This window comes from Nannospalax galili, unplaced genomic scaffold (assembly GCF_000622305.1).
Source record: "Nannospalax galili isolate Female #2095 unplaced genomic scaffold, S.galili_v1.0 scaffold50, whole genome shotgun sequence".
In the NCBI taxonomy this organism is placed as follows: domain Eukaryota; kingdom Metazoa; phylum Chordata; class Mammalia; order Rodentia; family Spalacidae; genus Nannospalax; species Nannospalax galili.
In genome coordinates this window covers 1,182,478-1,202,108 of record NW_008328749.1, presented here as the reverse complement: position 1 = coordinate 1,202,108, position 19,631 = coordinate 1,182,478, and the positions used below count along the sequence as shown (strand labels likewise).

The following is a 19,631-nucleotide window of genomic DNA, read 5'->3' as shown; positions in this document are numbered from 1 at the left end:
TCAGGTATTTGTCTCTGAGCCATGATTTCACTTTTGGGTTTTAAAAAAATATTTTATTTATTATTTGTATTTTATGTGTATGAATGTATTGCCTTCATGTATATAAGTGCATCCATATCAAGCAAAGCCCACAGAGGTCAGAAGAGGGAGTTGTATCCCTGGAACTGGAGTTATGGAGGTTGTTAGCTACCATATTGGTGCTGGGAATTGAACCCTGGGTCCTCTGGAACAGCCAGTGCTCTTAACTGCTGAGCAATCTCTCCAGCCCCACTTTTACGGTTTTTATTTACCTGAGGTCAACTGTAGCCCAATATATTAAGTGGGAAATTCCATAAAAATAAATAATTCATGACTTTAATTTTTCAACATTTTATTTCATGTATATGCATTCTTGTTTCTCTTCTTCTACTATGTGGGTCCCAGAGAATCTAAGTCAGATCATCAGACTTGACAGCAAGCACTTTTACTTGCTGAGCCATCTCGCTAGCCAGCAGTTTACAACTTTTAAACTGTATACCATCCTAAATAGTGTGATGAAATCTTGCCCCTTTCTGCTCTCTCATGTTCAAGACATGGGTCCTTTTGTCCAGTTTGTCCACACTGCAGGTGCTACCCTTCCATTATCACATCAGCTGCCCAGTGTTCAGGTTCTGTTTATGTCATCTAATTCTGTATCACAATGCCTCCGTACCTCAGCACACACAGTATCATCTCACATCATTGCAAAAAGATGTGAGTTCAGTGCAAAAAGATAATTACATTTGTGTATGTATGTGTGTGTGGTGTGTGTGTGTGTGTGTGTGTGTGTGTGTGTGTGTGTGTGTGTGTGTATACGTGCTTATGTAGAGGCCAGAGACAACTTTAGGTATTGTTCCAAGGAGCTGTCTCCCTTGATTTTTAAAACATGATCTCTCATTGGCCTGGAGCTCACCCATTAGGCTAGGCTGACAGGTAGCAAGCCCTAGGAATCCACATGTCTGGGTCTCTCCGGTGCTGTACCACCAGGCCTAACTGTTTTACATGAGTTCTAGGGACTGAATTTTGCACTTACTGGCTGGCTGAGTCATCTCTCTAGACCAAAGATATTTTTTAGGACTGGAGAAATGGCACAGTTGGTAGAATACTTGCCCAGCATTACACAAAGCTCTGGATTTGATCCTCAGAACCGCATAAGCTAGTGTGATGTGGTGCCACACACCTGTGATCTTGCTCAGGAGGTGGAGGCAAGGGGATCAGCAGTTTAAGATCATCTTTGGTTACATAGGAAGTTCAACGAAGTTTTATTCTCATACTGTGTCTAATTTATGCATTAAACTACCATAGGTAGGTATATAGTATATAAGAAAAAGAAAAACTATCCTTGGTTTCAGGCATCTGCTGGGAAACATAGAATATCTTCCCTATAGGTAGCAAGAGGCTCTGCTTTGGACCCCAGACAGTCACTATCCAGATTTATTCTTGTATTCACTGTTCTGTACTTTATGAGTGTATCATTGGGCTGGAACTTTTTCATCTAAAAAATTTTAGAAGGAGGTCCTCAGCATTCCTTTCCTTGCCCTTACCAAATAGCTCAGAAAGCCAGTTCCTGACTTTTTGTTATCAAGGTATAAGTATTGATACCTCCTTGGATTGCACACATGTACACACTTGTTGGTTGGTTGAAGAGAATTTGATGTCTTCAGTACATGAAAGATTTTAAGAATATAACATGGTTTTAACTTCTTAGAAATATATTTTGGCTGGGCGTGGTGGTGCACGCCCTTTAGTCCCAGCACTTGGGAGGCAGAGGCAGGAGGATCTTTGTGAGTTCAAGGCCAGCCTGGTTTACATAGTGAGTTCAGGTCAGCTGGGACTACAGGGAGACCCTGTCTCAAAAAGACAAAAAAAAAATACATTTTTATGCTTATGGGAGAAACTTGGTAAATATAGCAGAATTAAAAAGGAAAAGCAATTACCATTAATCAGGAAAGATTTTGCTTTTTTAGCTTCAAGGTTTTGTTTTGTTTTTCCTGCCCAGTCTAAAAGAAGTTAGTTCTTTGTACGTAAATACCTGAGAATCAGATATTTAAATTAAAAGCCTGTGTTAGAGATGGGCATGGTGGTGCCTACCTTTAGTCACAGCACTAGGGAGGCAGAAGCAGGTGTATCATTGCTGTTTCAAGGCCAGCCTGATCTGCATAGCGAGTTCCAGGCCAGCTGAGGCTACAGGGAGACCCTATCTCAAAAAAATACACACAAAAGCCTGTGTTAGTTTCTTTTTAAATACCACCTTTAATGTAGTAAATAATTTAAATAGCTATGCATGTAAGGATAGTAGAAGCAAATTACTCAAATTGCCTTATATCATTGTTGCCATAGAGTATAATCTAGTATTGTCCTGTTACTCACCCCTTCTATTCCAAAGTGAGAATTGATGAGGATCTGTGCATTTTGTTCGGTCTGATCATAGTTTGACTAGCACAGTCTGGAAGTGGGCTGTGCAGGATGAGAGAGAGCAGCCTAATTTTCTTCCCGCATCAGCAGCATCTATAAAGCATCCTGGGAATTGCTCGCTCTGCGTTCAGAGCAGCTGGTCACATGAGCCTGAATTTTCAGCTCAGTTCATTAGTCAGCCATTTTGGTCAACACCCTGCTTACTGCGCACAACCAATCCTGTCAGAACTCAGCATCCTGGCTCATCTGAGCGGATCTTGGAAGTGATTTCTGCTGGTCAAGGTTTTTTTTAAAGCTACATTTAAAATACTGGTTGATTTTTCATTCTTTTTTTTCTTTTGTATTTTTTTCTGCACAAAGGAGGGTTTTTTGTTTTTTGTTTTTTGTTTTTTCACTTATTTGTGCTGAGGCTAAATTTTGAAAGCCAGCTGGGGCAGGATTGGCTGTGCAGGATTTAAGCCTATACATAGCCCAGCTGGAATAAAGGGTAGAGAAAGGAAGATAAAAGGAGAGGACGCTGGGAGAGAACAGCATCATCTTACTTTGCTTCTTGATAGGAACTGCCTGTAAGAAAAGAGAGTGTAGAATTTCTTATTTTGAGCAGTTGGTTCCATAAGGTATTTTTCTATCTTCTTTCTTTTTTAAACCTCCTCTGTCCCTTTTCCTGAAAGCTTTATTTCAGAGCTTCAGATTTGGGATTTTTTTATTTTTAATTTTTTTGAGTGAAGAGGTCTTATTTGTGGTGTGTGTGTGTGTGTGTGTGTGTGTGTGTGTGTGTGTGTGTATTGTGGTCCCAGCTGAGTCATCATGTCTGCTCTGACGCCTCCGACCGATATGCCAACCCCCACCACTGACAAGATCACACAGGCTGCCATGGAGACCATCTACCTTTGCAAATTCCGAGTATCTATGGATGGAGAATGGCTTTGCCTTCGAGAGCTGGATGACATCTCACTTACACCTGACCCAGAGCCTACCCATGAAGGTATGGTCAGATCCCCTACTAGGGTCTCATCAGCATCCTCATTGTTGGACAGACTGGGAGGGTCAGAGGAGGTGGGAAGGACTTCCTGCCTGTCATCCCTACCTACCACTCAGCTCCCCTCTCTGCTAAGTGGAAAAGATATCTTTTTTCCACACCCCCTGAGGTCTCCTTTCAAAAGATGCTTGTATTCCATTATAGTTCTTTGTCTCAAAGCCCTCCAAAGGAAACATTTAAGGTCATTTTAACACAGATCCTAACTGATAATGAAAGAACTATCAATTTTGTTCCTATTTTAAAATATGATAGAAATTGTTGTGATTCCTAGCAGTAAGTTAAGATAGCATGACTGTGATTATAAGATTATACACAAAAAATGCAGGAGAAACACTACAGGGTGTTCTGTCATTTGGATATAATGTTAAGCTCTAGCACACACTGGACACTGATTTGTTGGATATGCTGAATGAGATAATACATTTATTGTTCTTAGTAACTACTTTTTGATTTTCCTATAAATTTTCTAATAAAACTTTAAACCTTAGAGGAAGAAAATATTTGAGAAATATTTTTAATATGAATTAAGTGAGAAAGCAGTTTTATATTTAGTACCTAAGTAATATGGGCTCTTTTAAAACACACACACACACACACACACACACACACACACATATATATATATATATCTTTGTAAAGGTTAAACACTTAGGTAATCCCTATCCATGGACTCTATGACCCATTGTTTTTATATTACCTTATTTACTCTTACTACTAATTTGAAATTTTCACTTAGTGGCCCTGAAATCTTTGTGGTCTCTTGACTTACTTTCCCAAATTGTTAGATGTTTTTAGCTTCTACTCCTTAATTATCTTAATGCCAAACTGCAGATTATTTTCTTTTGACTATCATGGCTTCTCAGCTTGTGTTTATTCTCCTTCTTAAAATGATGAAAATAAAAATGCTAGCATGCTAGGAGAAATGCTTCATAAACATCTGCTGGTGCTTAGGCTTGTCTACAGGATGAAGGTGAATTGTACAGTGGCAGGTTAGAAATGGGAAAAATGATTCCTTGCCCTTGACTTTGTGTTGCAATCTTATCATGACTCAGATTTCATCTACTGTGTGTGATAAAGATTTTATCTTCCTACTCACTTATCCTTGAGGAAGTTTTAGAGAGGGTTAACAACTCAAAAGCAGTAGTTTTGTATGTGTCTTAAGGACAATGTTTTTATAGTTTTTAAAGACATTTAACATCCTGCATTGGTTTTGTCAGCTAAACAGTTTTTCTTTAGCTATGATTCAAAATGTGCATAAGGGTTGAAAGCATCAGATGAAGTTCTGTATAATGTCAGTACTGTTTAAAACAGCCTCCCAAACTTTAAAAATCTTTAGAGAAGAAAAGTACAGTTACCAGGGAGGCTGGACGGGTGGCTCAGCAGTTAAGAACACTAGCTGCTCTTGCAGAGGACCCTGGTTTTATTACCCAGCAACCACATGGTGGCTAACAACCGTCTGTAACTCCAGTTCCAGGGGAATCCAACACCCTCTTCTGACCTCCACAGGCATTGCACAGGGGTGCAATACACTTGCATATGTGAAGGCAGTATATTCATACACATGAAATAAAAATAATAAATAAAATATTTTAAAAGGTTTAGACTACTGAACTATATTTTTAAAAGTTACCAGAAAGTCTTTTAGCAAATTCTTCAGTTTGTGTATTTTGTTTGAAATAGAATCCCCATCCATTCTGAAAGTCATGTACTATGAAATGCTACCTTAGTCATAAAATCCAGTTTCTCAGTGTTGTAAAAATAATTTATCGTTGTTCTTTGTTTGGGGGTTTTGTTGTTCTTGTTGTTTGCTTTTTTTGGTATTTTTAAGACAGGATCTCAAAAATAGCCCCAGCTGGCCTGCAACTCGCTGTGTAGAACAGGTTGGCCTCAATCTCAGAGATCCACCTGCCACTGCCTTCTGAATTCTGTAATTAAAAGTGTACACCACCATGCCAGTCTAGAAACAATGATTTTAAATGAAATTTTTAAAAACAAAAATTTAGGGCCGGGCATGGTGGTGCTTGCCTTTAATCCCAGCACTCAGGAGGCAGAGGCTATGGGATCTCTGTGAGTTAAAGGTCAGCTTGGTCTACATAGTGAGTTCCAGGCTGGCTGGGCCTACAGGGAAACCCTGTCTCAAAAAGACAAAATAATAATAATAATAATAATAATAATATAATGAAAAATTTAAAATATGAAAAGATGTAGGTATAAATAATCTAGAAAGTCAGACATACTTCATGGGGTTTTATTTCCTTGTTTCGCTAACTAACTCTGTGTCTAGACAGTCATTTGGACCCAAGAAACCTCTGCTTTAATTTTAACACCATTGACAACCATTGGATTTAGCTATGTTATCAGTGATTATAAGTGTAACTGACAAACCAGAACTTCTGATATCTAGGCTAGTTCCTAGCTGATTTCATATAGGAAAAGGAGTCTGACCACACAGATCCTAGGACTTTGGCTTTCACAAAAGAAAATGGACAAAATTATTCCCTCTTAAGATGATGGGGTCTCCAAGTTTTATTTTCGGAAACAGTTTTTGCCCTTCACTGTGCAGACCACGCAGGAAGGCCTAGACTGGGTCTTTCTGCTCACTCTGAAGCTTAAAGACATAAGCCTCCTTGTCTCAGTGCTTTTCAGTAGTCAATGATCACTCTTGTTGATGATCTCTTTTTAAAAAGTAGAAAGAAGTAGATCTAAGCAGCATTATTTTTCCCTAAAGATAAGAGGGAAGAATGAGTCTACTGGAAATGAGAGCCAGGGGAAACTTCATGGACTAAGGCTTGAACTAGACATAGTTACATCTCAAGGTCTGTGTGTGCCTGGTGCTTGCAGAGGCCAGAAGAGGGTGTCAGATTCCCTGGAACTGGAGTTAAGGACAGTTGTTAGCTACCATATGGGTGCCGGGTACTGAACTCCAGTTCTCTGCAAGAACAGCCTGTGCTCTTAACCACTGAGCCATCTCTAGCCCGTTTTGTTGCTTTGTTTTGTTGTGTTGTGTTGTGTTGTATTGTGTTGCTTTAAAGCTAATTTCTACATTCCTACCCTCCTTTATTATTTGGGGGATATTTTTATGGTTTCAATGACTGCCAAGTTTTTTTATTTAATCCTCAATTTAGAGTGGGGGAGACGGAGCTAGGTAAAGAGGGCAAGCATGAGAACATGAGTTCAGATTCCCAGCACCCACATAAAAATCTGGGCATGGTAGCTCACCTGTAATCCTAGTACTGGGAGACAGGATGCTCCTAGGAGCTTGTTGGCTAGCTGTCTAACCAAATCAGTATGTTCCAGGTTCACTGAGAGACCCTGTCTCAAAAAATAAGGGAGAGTTATTGAGAAAGACACTGGATGTCTGTGACTGGCCTTCATACAAGTCCATGCTCACACACCTACACACAGGTATACATACCGCACATACACACACACACAAACACAAATACAAATTCAGAAGCCAGGGTTCACACCTATCTGTCATATCAGTTTCTTCAGAGTCTGAGGTAAGAGGATAAAATCAGACCAGTCAGGGATACATTGCAAGTTCCTGGCTCAAAAATTAATAGATAAGTAAATCTGTTATCAGGAACAGATTATCTATTAACCTTTTCATAGATGGAGAATCTAACAGTGAGAGGGGATACACAAATGGTCAGTTTACTATAGTAAAATATACCATTTGGTTAAACTAAGTTTGAAAAGACTGAGGGTTTTTGTTTGTTTTTGTCTGTTTGTTTGTTTGTTTGTTTGTTTGTTTGTTTGTTTTTGAGGCAGGGTCTTACTATGTAGCCTGAGCTAGCCTGGTACTTTAGCCTGGTCTCAGACCCCTGCCTCAGCCTCCTGAGTTCTAGGATTGCAGGTACTATTAACATAAAACTTCCTTTTTGAATACAAATGACAAGAAGCATACTTTGAAGGAATTATATTTTGAGGACATGCTGAGAAATGAGCCTTTGCTCAGGCCTCTGACTTCAGAGTTATTGGGTAGACTTGCATGTGGTAGCAGAATTTGTGCAGGCTGTCACTGCAGAACTGGGGATTTTCTCCAGTAGGCATCTTGGCTTTGGGGAACCAGAGAGATACACGACATTTGTAGTAGTAAGTGTAAAGAGATGCTCATTGTAAAACACCCATAAGTGTAGTACTGCATGCTAGGAATCTGTTTTGTCTGTTAATTTGCCATTAATATTGGGCATCCTTTGAGGCACAGTTTAGTCTTCAGGACTAAATACACAGCCCTTGTTCTCTATGAGTTCATAATCATAGTCAAGTTAAAAATGAAGATACTAGAGCTCCTGTGAAGCAAGTGTGAGCTGCTGGGTTGTCAGAGGACAGTCCTATGTTCTTTTCTTATTTTAATTTTTGTGTATTTCATACAGAAAATCATCTTTATACCCCCTTCCCCTTTGGCACCCTCCCATAGCTCCCCCACTGGAGTTCATACCTTCTGTCATTTGTGTTAAGGGCTATCATGTAAAGTTAGTGTCCCCAGATGTCCCTCAGTGCAAGTTCATCCACTGGGATCTTAGTCCTGTGTTCTTAAGAACTGGAACATGGAGGTCAAAACTAGGTAGCACTTAGACTGAACACAATTCTCAAAGGGTCGTATGGGAGCATATTTGTAATTGGGTTTTTCTACCCAGTAGGGAAAACACTACTGAGATGATCCTCTTAAGATGAGATAGAATCTGTCATGCAATGACCATAGGAGGTGCTGGTGCTGAGGTCTCCTATTGACATTTACTAATGTAGATTATGTATTAATGATCCCTATATACTAGTATAGCTTTCTCTTCCCTGAGAACTGCGTATGTTTTCATGAAAAAAAGTACATTTACAGGGCAAGCAAAGTGACTTAAACTGTATAATATGAACTTAGTAGATCTAGTTAGTACAGGGCTTCTAAACCTGGGATCTATGATTTCAAGAATTATATGTAAAACTTTGTATGCACACTTTGAGAATAGAAGCCTGGAAATCAGTGCCAGCATTTCGTTAAATTCCCACTTAGGACATTTTCATGTTCATGTGACTTATATATTTAGTAAAATCATCAACAATTTTTTAAAAACTTTGTATGTTCTTTTTTTCTGGTAGAAAAATCCCTGGTGTTCCTTTGAACTCCACAGTAAAGAATTAATTTTTTTAAGGATTTTTTTATTATTTGTAAGTATATGTGTCTCTCTCTGTGTGTATGCCACATGTGTACAGGTGCTCTCAAAGGCCGGAAGAGGGTGTCAGATCCCAATGAGCTAGAGTTACAGATGGTTGTGAGCTTTTAAATATTGAGCCATCTCTCCAGCCCCTAAAAAAAGTAATGTTTGAGGACCAGTGAGATAGCATAATGGGTAATGAGTTTGATCCCTGAGACTCACATGGTGAAAGGAGAGAGCTGATTCCTGAAACTTGTCCTCTGACTTTCACAGGCACTCTGGCACATGGGTGTGAGTACATATACACATGTACATACACAGAATAAGTCAATTTTTTAAAGTAATATTTAGGGCTAGCAAGATGTCTCAGCAGGTAAAAGTGCTTGCTGTCAAGCCCAGTGACCTGAGTTTGATTCTGAGGACCCACATAGAGGTTGAAGAGATCTGGCTCCTGCAAGTTGTCCTCTGACCTCCACATGTGTATTGTGGTATGTGTATGCCACCCCCCACTAAATAAAATGTAATAAAAAGTTTAAATTAAAGGGCATGGTGGTGCACGCCTTTAATCCCAGCACTTGGGAGGCAGAGGCAGGTGGATCTCTGTGAGTTCGAGGCCAGCCTGGTCTACATAGTGAGTTCCAGGCCAGAGCTGGGGCTACAGGGAAACCCTGTCTCAAAAAAAAAAAAAAAAAAAACAGATCCACCCTTGATTCAACAAGCATTAGACTTAAGAGTATGCTAGTTGCTAGGGTCACAAACCAGTAGACCTTTGTGTTGAGGTGAGGGTCAAGGCACTTCAGACAAGTCAAATGGCAATCATTATAGCACAGTGGTCTACTGTAAGAAAGCAGAGTGCTTTATAGGAGGTAAGATTTCCACCTGAAATAAAGTTTGACCCATTATCTAAGAAATATACAGGAGTTATCTGAGCATACACTGGAGGCAAATGTTGTTGGGGAAAGAAAAAGCATTTTCTAGAACCAGAAGATTTTCAGTATGAATGCCTAGCTCCATTCCAAACTTTTTGCCGGTAAATTTGCATCCCTCTGATTAAAAATATTAACAAAGAAGACCATGTATTCTACTAGGACAAAATATTAGGAGTAGTGCTTAAGGTAGCATGTTTTTTCTCTCCTGGCTGTGTGCAATGCTTTTTGTTTTGTTTAGGGGATGTTCAAATCCCCCCTCCGAAGGGGATATACACTAGACAGGTGCTATACCACTGAGTTCTGTCCCAGCCCCGCAATACTAATTTTTTTATTACTTTCATTTTATATGTATGAGTATATTGCCTATAGGTATGTAAATACATCATGTTGTGCAGTGCCCACAGAGGTCAGAAGAGGGTGTCTGATCCTTCTGGAACTGAAGTTATGGACAGTTGTTAGCCACCATGTGGGTGCTAGGAATTGAACCTGGATCCTCTGCAAGAGCAGCCAGTGCTCTAACTCTGAGCCATTTCTCCAACCCCCCACAATACTAATTTTTTGACATTAAAAATCCGAGGCCAGGGCTGGAGAGATGGCTCAGCAGTTAAGAGCACTGGATATTCTTGCAGAGGACCTGGGTTCAATTCCCAGCACTCACATGGTGGCTAACAGCCATTAGTAACTCTAGTTACAGGGGAATCCAACACTCTCTCCTGACCTCCGCAGGCATCACATGACATGGGCGCAGTTACATACATGCAGGCAGTACACTCATATGCACAAAATAATAAAATATTTTTTAAAAATCTCAGGCCAACTGCTACATGGTACATGCCTTTGATCCCAGCACCCAGGAGGCAGAGGCAGGAGAATCTCTGTGAGATTGAGGCCAGCCTGGTCTGCATAGCAAGTTCCAGGCAGGGCTATATAGCAAAACAAATTAATAATGAATAAATTCATTGCCTGTATTTACTTATACTTTAATAAAGGAATCATATTTAAATATATACTACATTAATTATAACAAGTGAAACAATAAGAATTGTTTCTGTTTCCCTCCAATTGTATAAAAATAAGACAATTCAACTCTTTTTCTCTTGGTTGGTTGGTTGGTTGGTTGGTTGGTTGGTTTGAGGCAGGGTCTCACTATGTAGCACTGGATGTCCTGGAACTCCCTGTATAGACCACACTAGCCATGAACCCACAGAGATCTGCCTGCCTCTGCCTCCCAAGTGCTGGGATTAAAGGCATGCCCCGTAATACCAGTGCAATTCTTATTCTTAATATTAAATATTGTACACTTCTAAATGTATAATCATGTGTCCTATTTTCATTTATCCTTTTGATAATGAATGTGTTTCTTCTACCAAGAAAGTTACAGATATGTAATGATCAAAGTTCCTAAAGGAAGCATTTAACTAAAGTTGTGTTTTTAAAAATCAAGGCTGAACTTCTTCTCATAACAAACATGTTAATGGTATAAGAAGTACTATTGTAACTGAATTATAAATGCCCTTTTTATGTAGTACAACCTGGATATACAAATATGTTTACATAAAACTGTATGAACTGTGTTGATGACATTTGTATTCTAGCTTTATGATTAAGTAAGCAAGCCATTTTAGTCATGTTTGGACATAACAGAGGCAAATATATACCATATTCCACAACTGTGTATCTTTTATTTCCACATCTGGGAGGATCTGATGGTGTCACATCCAGATTCCTACACTGATTTTTAAACTTTTCTCCCAACCTATTTGTCTTCCCATTTCTTGATAAAATTACCAGATGAGTCTTCATGAAAGTAAGCTTTTCATTCTTGCACAGGAGCCCTGTCTCAAGCATCCTACAGTACTGAAGTAGAATGTTGCAGAAAATGAGTGGGAGTAGTTAGCAGGAAAAGAGCATTTTTCAGCAACTATTTTGTGCAGTAACCTGATACTACACAGGATACAAATATATAATCTCATTTAATCCCTACAACAACTCTGAGCCCCACCCCCAATTTCCAAAGGAAGAAATTGGCATTTAGGGATATAATATGTAGTAGATAGAAGACTCAGCATCATGCAGGCAGAGGCTCAGCTGTTCTCAGCACTGCCCCAAACCTCCATGTAGGAGGCCAGTCTTTTCCTTCATGTCCAGCAGTTTTGGTCACACTTCAGTGTTAGCCACCGAAGTCCTGTAAGTACCCAGAAGAGGCCAGAAGTATGCCATTTCAGACATTGTTGCTGATTGGCATCAATTAAATTGGAGACCTAGTGGTGTCGCTCAGTTAGTAGAGTGCTTACCAAATGTTCGAGAAGCTCTAGGTTCTATCCCTAACCCTGCCTCAGCTGGGTATAGTGGTATATGCCTGTAATCTGGGAGGCAGAGACAGGAGAATGACCCCAAGTTTGAGGCCAATCTGAGCTACATGAGACCCTGTCTCAAACGTAAAGAAAGAAATTGGAAACTTGAGCTTTTTCATACACTCAATTTTTTTCTTTTTGATTTTTAAAAAGTACACAGAGAGCCAGACGTGGTAGTGCATGCCTTTAATCCCAGCACGCATATATTTAAGCTATTGTATTTCAAAGAAGAAAGTTATTTTTTAAAAAATTATTACTTGAGTGGCTGGAGAGATGGCTCAGAGGCAAAGAGTACTGACATCTCTTGCAGAGGACTCAGGTTCAATTCCCAGCCGCACATGGTGTCCACCATTCTTAACTCCAGTTCCAGGGGAATCCAAAGCCCTCTTCTGGCCTCGGAGGCATTGCATGACACAGGTGCACTCCTGTACATGCAGGCAGTACACTCATTCACATAAAATAAAAATAAAATATTTTTAAAAATTATTACTTGAGCTTCCTCAGAAAGTAGAAAAAAAAATCATGGCACACCTGTAATTCCAAGAGTATAGTTTTTATATCAAAACAGGGTCTCACTATGTAGAACAGGCTGGTCTTGAATTCACAATTCACAGAGCTCTGCCTTCCTCTCCCTCCCAAGTACTGAGACTAAAGGTGTGTGCTACCATGCCTGGCTGGAACATAATCATCTTTAAAAGCTTTCTCTTAAGCCACATATATGCTCTAGCCACAATTTTTAATGCAGTTGTACATAGATATACAAGTAAAAGAAAATATACCAAAAATATAAAAAGTGACTTTCTCCTGGTAGTGAAATTGCAGGTAGCTTTTTATAATATTTTTCATACTTCTTTACTAAACCTTCCAGATAGTCTATGGAGTATAGTCTTCTAATAAAAAAAATGACTTTTTCACACAGTATTTATGAAAACTACAATGTGCACTCATCCATCCATCTCACTTGCATCTTAGTGCCTTCTGTGGGAGGACTTTCATGCATACATGTGCAGGGGCAGTTCCCTAAAAGCAGAAGTCCTGCTTTGGATTCAATTCCCATTTTTAAAACATTTCTGTTAAATATTTTGAGTTCTTCCAGGTCACAGTCCTGTGTTTATTTGCTTCCAAGCTTTCGTTTTTGTATCACTGAAATTCTGTGTATTTTATTTATTTAGTCCTTTCGTTTTGGGTTTTTTTGAGACAGGGTCTCATGTAGTCCAGGCTGGCCTCAAACTGGCCTAGTTTCTGGAGGGGGTGGGGTATCCTTGCTCCTCCTGCCTCTGCATCGTTGTGCTGGGATTATAGTAGGGAGCCACCACACTGAGCTTACTCCTTTCCTAAATATTCAGAAAATAAAGCCTGGGGACTGGCGACATGGCTCAGTGGGTAAAGTACTTGCTGCACAAGCATGAGGACCCAAGTTAGATCTCCAGAACACATGTAAAATCTGTGGCCAATGGCAAGAATCTATAACACCAGCACTGGGTGCCAAGGCAGAAAGATCCCTGCGGCTCACTGGCAGCCACTCTAGTGGAATGGCTTTGTCAAAAAATAAGATGACCGGCAATAGAGGAAAACCCCAACTTCAACCTCTGCCCACCCCCCAGACACCTGTATGGGCTAGCATAGCACCCCCTACACACACACACACACACACACACACACACACACACACACACACAAAATGAATCATTAAGGTATGTTTTTCACAGATTTGTGTTGCTCTTTGCTTAGCAGTACAAACCCCCCACACACACTTCTGTAATCAGCCCGTCGTGAGATTATTTGCTCATTTGTTGCCAATGGCAGTTAGTCTTAGATTTATTGTCAGGTTCTCAGAGCCCTGATTACATGTGTGCAAGTCTTTGTGAACATCACAGAAGGCTGAAGCTTTTAATACAGTCCCAGAAGCCCAGGGGCAAAGTGCTCTGAGCAAAGGTCATCTTTTGTTGCTCTACCCTGAGAACAGTGTAGCTAGTCACCTACCTAGACTAAGAGATTTTGTAAGACTTGAATCTTGTGACACACGTCAGTAGATTTTGCTTGTATGCAGCCCCTGTCTAGGAGTGCTGGGTGGCTTTATACTGCACTGATTGTAAGGCAGGGGTGATGATAAGACCAGCCTTCACCTTCCATGTCTTCTCAACGCTGATAGTACTGCACTGTGTCTGCTCTGCACACTGGTTATTAACAGTGCCTTACAGTTTAACTCTCCGCTGGTGAGTTTATACAGAACCTATCTTTGAACAGAGCTTTTCTGTTTGCTTGCTTGATTGGTTGGTTGGTTGTTTTGTTTCATTTTGTGGCAATATCAGGTCATGTAGCCCAGGCTGGCCTCCTATACTTGTCCTCCTGCCTTTGCCTGCCAAGTGCCAAAGATCATAGGCGTGTTCATGCACCATGCTGCCTGCTTACCTTATGCCTTTCTTTTTGGAAGATTTATTTCATGTCTCTATTTAAGTGTATGTATGCAAGTGTGTGAGTGAGGATACACACCAGAGGCCAGAAGACCTTGGATCCCTCAGAGCTGGAATTAGAGGCATTTGGGAAATGACCAGTTGTTACATGGGTGCTGGAATCTGAACTCCAGTCCTTGTGTTTGTACTCTAAGTACTCTTAACCACTGAGCCCTCTCTTACATGGATGTATAAGTATTTCTACAATAGGATGAGTCCTTTGGGTATATGTCAAGGAGTTATATAATAAGGTCATATGGTAGGTTCATTTTTAGTGTTTTAGGAGTTCGCCACACTGCTTTCCATAAGGGTTACAATCCCACCAGCAGTGGATGAGCATTCCCCTTTCCCCACATCCTCACCAGCATTTGATACCATTTTCTGTCTCTTGAGCTTAGCCAGTCTGACTGGGGTAAGATGAAATCTTAAAGTGGTTTTAATTTGCATTTCCCTAATTACTAATGATTTCTTCTTTTGAGAACTCTTTGGATCCTTAGCCCATCATTTAATTGGGTCACTTGCTTTCTTGATTTTTTTTTTTTTAGTTCTTTATATATTCTGGATGTTAAACCTCTGTCAGATGTGTAACTGTAAAGATTTTTTCCCATTCTGTGGGTTTTCTCTTCACTTCCTTGGTTGTTTCTTTTGCTGTACAGAAGCTTCTTAGTTTAATGAGGTCCCACTTATTGATTCTTGACCTTAATTCCTGAGCAATTGATGTCAATTTACAAAGTCCTTTCCTAGACTTGTATCTTATAGGTTATTGCCAGTGTTTTCTTCTAACAGTTTCATAGTGTCGAGTTTCACATTGAGGTCTTTGATCTATTTGGAGTTGACTTTCGTGCAAGGTGAAAGATAAGGTTCTAGTTTCGTTCTTCTACAGGTGGAGATCCAGTTTTGCCAATATCATTTGCTGAAGATGCTGCCTTTCCTCCAGTGAGCATTCTTGGCCCCTTTGTCAAATGTCAGGTCTCAGCCTTATGCCATTCTAATGCCATACACATGAGCTCTTCTCTGAGTTGTGAGCTTCAGCATCTCAAATAACTGAAATCATTTGTCCTAATCTTTGAAATTTTTGTAGCAGTGATGAAGCTTAGATGAAATTCAGTTTCACCCAAGTAGTTGGTCTCACACTTGGGGATCAAGTTCTGACTGGAAAGAGCATGTGCTGTGAGTGTCCACCACGCACTCTGCAGTTTCTTGTTTGTCAGTTCTCCTTTTTAAGGGGAGATTTTAGTAGGGTAGGTTGCTGTTTTCAATTTTGTTTTGTAATACTGAGGAATTAAACCAAGGGTCTATGCATGAACTCCAGCAGGTGCTCTACCACTGAGCTAAATCTCCAGCTGGGGTTATCTCTAGCCCCTGCCAGTGTGCCGTGATGATGTAAGGTGTTGGGGAAAAGGACTTTGTTTTCTCTATTTTTGACACTGGCGTCTCTGGGTTGCCCAGGATTAACCTTAAACTTGGGATCTTCCTGCCTCAGCCTCTCGAGTAACTTTCAGGGGAGTAAGTCCTTTAAAATCTGGAAGACTTTTTTGTGTGTTTGTGTAGAGCATGTGTGTACCTGTGAAATGTGTTTGTGTACATGTGTGTAGGTGTGCGTGCGTATGTGTACATGTGCAGAGGCCAGAGGTCTGCCTCAGGTGTTTTCCCTTTTCTCCATAATTAAATATTGCAAAAATAAATGTTTCTGTATCAATATGTTAAAAATAGATTTGGGGCTAGTGAGATAACCCAGTGGTTAAGAGCATGTACTGCCCTTGCAGAGGACCTGAGTTCCATTCCCAGCACCCACATTAGGCTGCTCATAACCACCTGTAACTCCAGCTCCAGAGGACCTGACACCATTTCTGGATTCCACGGGCACTGCACTTACATGTTCACAGAAACACACACACACACACAATTAAAAATGTAAATCTTTTTAAATTAAAAAAGGCTTTTTAAATATGAAATATCTCTAGTATTGTTACATATTTTTAATGTTTTTATTAAAAAATAAACTGAAACAACTTTATTTTACTAGTTATAGAAATGTTATATTTGCATTGTAAAAGTCACACAATTCCAAAAATCATAAAATATAAGATTATACAATTCATCTAAAATTCTAGCACCTAGGGACAACTACTGATACCTCTATGTAGGCAGAATATCTTTTTAAATATAGATCCAAAGTTTACTTGCACATTTATGCAATTTTATACATGTAAGGTCATCGCATACATGTGCTGTATGACCTACCTTTTTCCCCTTGAAGTAAATAGAAAACTAAAGCTGATCTTGTGGTGCAGATCTGTAATTCCAGCTACTCAGGAGGCTAAAGCAGGAGGGTCTAAACTTCAGGGCCTACCTGGACTGCAGAGTAGGTTTAAGGTCAGCCTACAGTGCCCCATCCTGCAGGCAACAGCTTCGACCTGTCAAAGGTGTTCTTGCTGCCAGTACAGCCTTTCCAACATGAGGGCAAAATGACTTTCCTTGTCCCCTCACCCCCAGTAGGTCCTGTCCTCCCTTGGCCTCAGTGTCACCTGGTCACAAGACTTCATCTCTTTCATCTTCACGTGTGTCTCAATTCTCACCAACCCCTAACTAATGCTTTTGTTTTTAGTATACTATGGAGGAAAAGATAGGTATTAGCCTAAAAGTACTAGTGTATATAAGATTGAATGAAAATTAGTGTAACAATTCCTTGACTGATATTTACTGTTACACTACCAAGCTAATTGAATTATTCATTTAATAACACCTCAGCTGTTAACTCTGCCATTTGGTCTACTTTATTTGATTTATTTTTCCGTGTTTAATATTTACCTTAGACTTTGTTACGTCTCTGTCTTTCTTGAATTGTGAAGGCAAATATACTTAAAAGACCATAGTTTGTAATCGGTACCACGTAACATAACGTTGGGTTGGGGGGGGTTGGTTTTTTTTTTTTTTTTTTTTGAGACAGGTTCTCCCTGTAGCCCAGCTGACCTGGATCTCACATGCAGACCAGGCTGGCCTTGAACTCACTGAGAGATATGCCTGTCTCTGCCTCCCAAGTGCTGGTATTAAAAGTATGTACCACCATGCCCAGCTGTGATGTATAAATATTTAGGATTTCAAAAGTGTGTTTCTCTAAGAAATAGAGTACATTTCTGAAAATTAACAATCTTATCAGGGGTGTCCAACCTCTGACGTTGCCATACAAATGTGTTAGGCTGCATTCATAGGTATCCTGGGATGGATGCGGTCACAGAGTAGACAGTCCTGGAGTCTAACTCAATGACTTGCTAGCTCAAGCAAACAAAAGTAACTCCTTAGTCTTGCAAAAATTTGACTGTAACTCGACTGCCTGTAGTGCTGGCAGAAGGTATGTCAGTAAAAAGAGAGATTGCTATGGTACTTGGAAGGTAGAGGCAAAGGATCAGAAGTTCAAGGACAGCTTCTGCTACATAGCAAGTTCAGTGTTAGCCTGTGCTCCATAATGGGGTTCGGGAGGCAGAAGGTGAAGCATTATACAACAATAGTTATAGCAACGAAAGGGAGGCTGTTCAAGCACTTCTGAAGAAGAGCTTCAGATAATCCATGTGTGGCATCAAGGGAAGTGATTGTGTAGGGGCCAAGCTGTGTTGGAGTGATGCCTGCATCAGAGCTCACCTCAACATCTAAGCCGGGGCTTCTTGTCTCAGACCATCCTGCTGCTGTTGTGTTGTGATGTTACTATGTACCTTAGGAGCAAGTGGTTGATGGTGCCACCTAACCAAATATTCCCAAGGCTACGTAATTAGATGCTTCTCTTAGACCTGAAAGACATAATAGCCAGGAAATAGTTAAGTAAGCTGTGCTCCCTAATTCAGGGCCTTGTACAATTCTAGCCTTATCTCTTGACTTAAAAAGTATGTATATATACCTTAAAAATAATAATACAGGTCAGTGAGATGGCTCAGCAGGAAAAGGCCCTTACCACCAAGCCTGAATACCTGAGGTTAATACCTGGGACCCACATAGGAGAAAGAAAGAACTTGTTCCTATAAGTTGTCCTCTGATCTCCACATATGCACCATGGCATGTGTGCACATATACATGAATAAACACACAAATGAGTAAATGTAACAAAAAGAATATTACAGGACAAGTAAGGTTTTTTAGTAGGTAAAACCACTTGCTACATAAACCTGGGGACCTGAGTTTGACTCCCAGAAGGAGAGAACTGATTCTACAAAGGTGTCTTCTGACCTTTACATGCACACCCATACACATATATCATGCACATATACACAAGAAATAATAATTTTTAAATGAGATTACTAGATTTTTATTAAGTGTTAATCATGTAATCCAAGTGTTTGGAAGGGAGTGTGTTGTTTATGTTTGATTCTAGTCACATGGTTCTATACAGACCTTGGGGATCCTGGTTTTCTTGTGTGTCAGTGTTCACAGGGACCTGAGACTATTTAAACAGAGCAATTTCAGGAGCTCACCCTTGCCATGCTTTAGCATTTGTACTATACCTCCAATACAGCTCTGATCTGTGCAGTTATGAATGGTCCATAGCAAATTTTAAGCCAGATCTGTCTATAGTGTCAGCAGCCATCTTGAGATTGTTCCTCTGTGGTTTGTGAATATGTATTTCATGATACTCATTATTAATGTAGTTGTTTAGAGCAGTAGAACCGGCTTGAGACAAAAGCATTATCTTTAGAAAAATCAAAAATGTTAGAAAAGAGGCAGATGTTGTCTTCTTGAATTAATGAATTAATTCTGTTACTGTTATTTTAATAAATTGAGCATGTTCCAGAAGGTGTAATTTTATAAAAAGTATTGGAAGTTGAGTCATAAAAGAATATCATATTATCTGTTTTTTTTCTTTTGGGATTAGAGGGCATGCCAGCTGAGCTACACCCAACTCCGTTATCTATTCTGTTGAAGAGTAAGTTCCTGAGTGCCAGAGTAAGAAGTAAAAAGCAGCCCTTGACTTTTGTGAGAAAAGACAGTTCTCTCAGTGGATTGCCTTACTCTCAACTCTCATACATTTTTGTTCTGTTTTGTTTTGTTTTTTGAGGCAGGGTCTCCCTGTAGCCACAGCTGGTCTGGACCTCGCTATGTAGACCAGGATGGCCTCCATTTCACAAAGATCCACTTGTTTCTCCCTCCTGAGTGCTGGGATTAAAGACGTGTGTCATCAGGTCCAGTTCCTCATACCCTTTTTTGAAAAAGAAAACAGTATGGTGGTGTCTGCCTGTGATCCCAGCACTCAAGAGACTAAGGCAGAAGAATTGCCCTGAGGT

General features: G+C 40.0%; 1 protein-coding gene across 10 annotated transcripts in view; it reads left to right on the top strand.

Moving 5' to 3' along the window:
• Rufy3 (RUN and FYVE domain containing 3) overlaps window positions 1–19,631 on the top strand; it is a 96,103-nt gene that overhangs the window by 14,822 nt on the left and 61,650 nt on the right. For 3 of the 10 annotated variants that reach the window (XM_008829319.3, XM_008829328.2, XM_008829324.2), the window contains exon 1: window positions 2,594–3,418. The exons of 6 other annotated variants lie outside the window; for them this stretch is intronic. In XM_008829319.3, coding sequence (XP_008827541.1) covers window positions 3,241–3,418 — 178 coding nt within the window. In that variant the 5' untranslated portion in view covers window positions 2,594–3,240. Of the gene's footprint in view, window positions 1–2,593; window positions 3,419–19,631 lie in introns of those variants that run through there. One more of the 10 variants, XM_029561727.1, reaches the window with a different exon arrangement.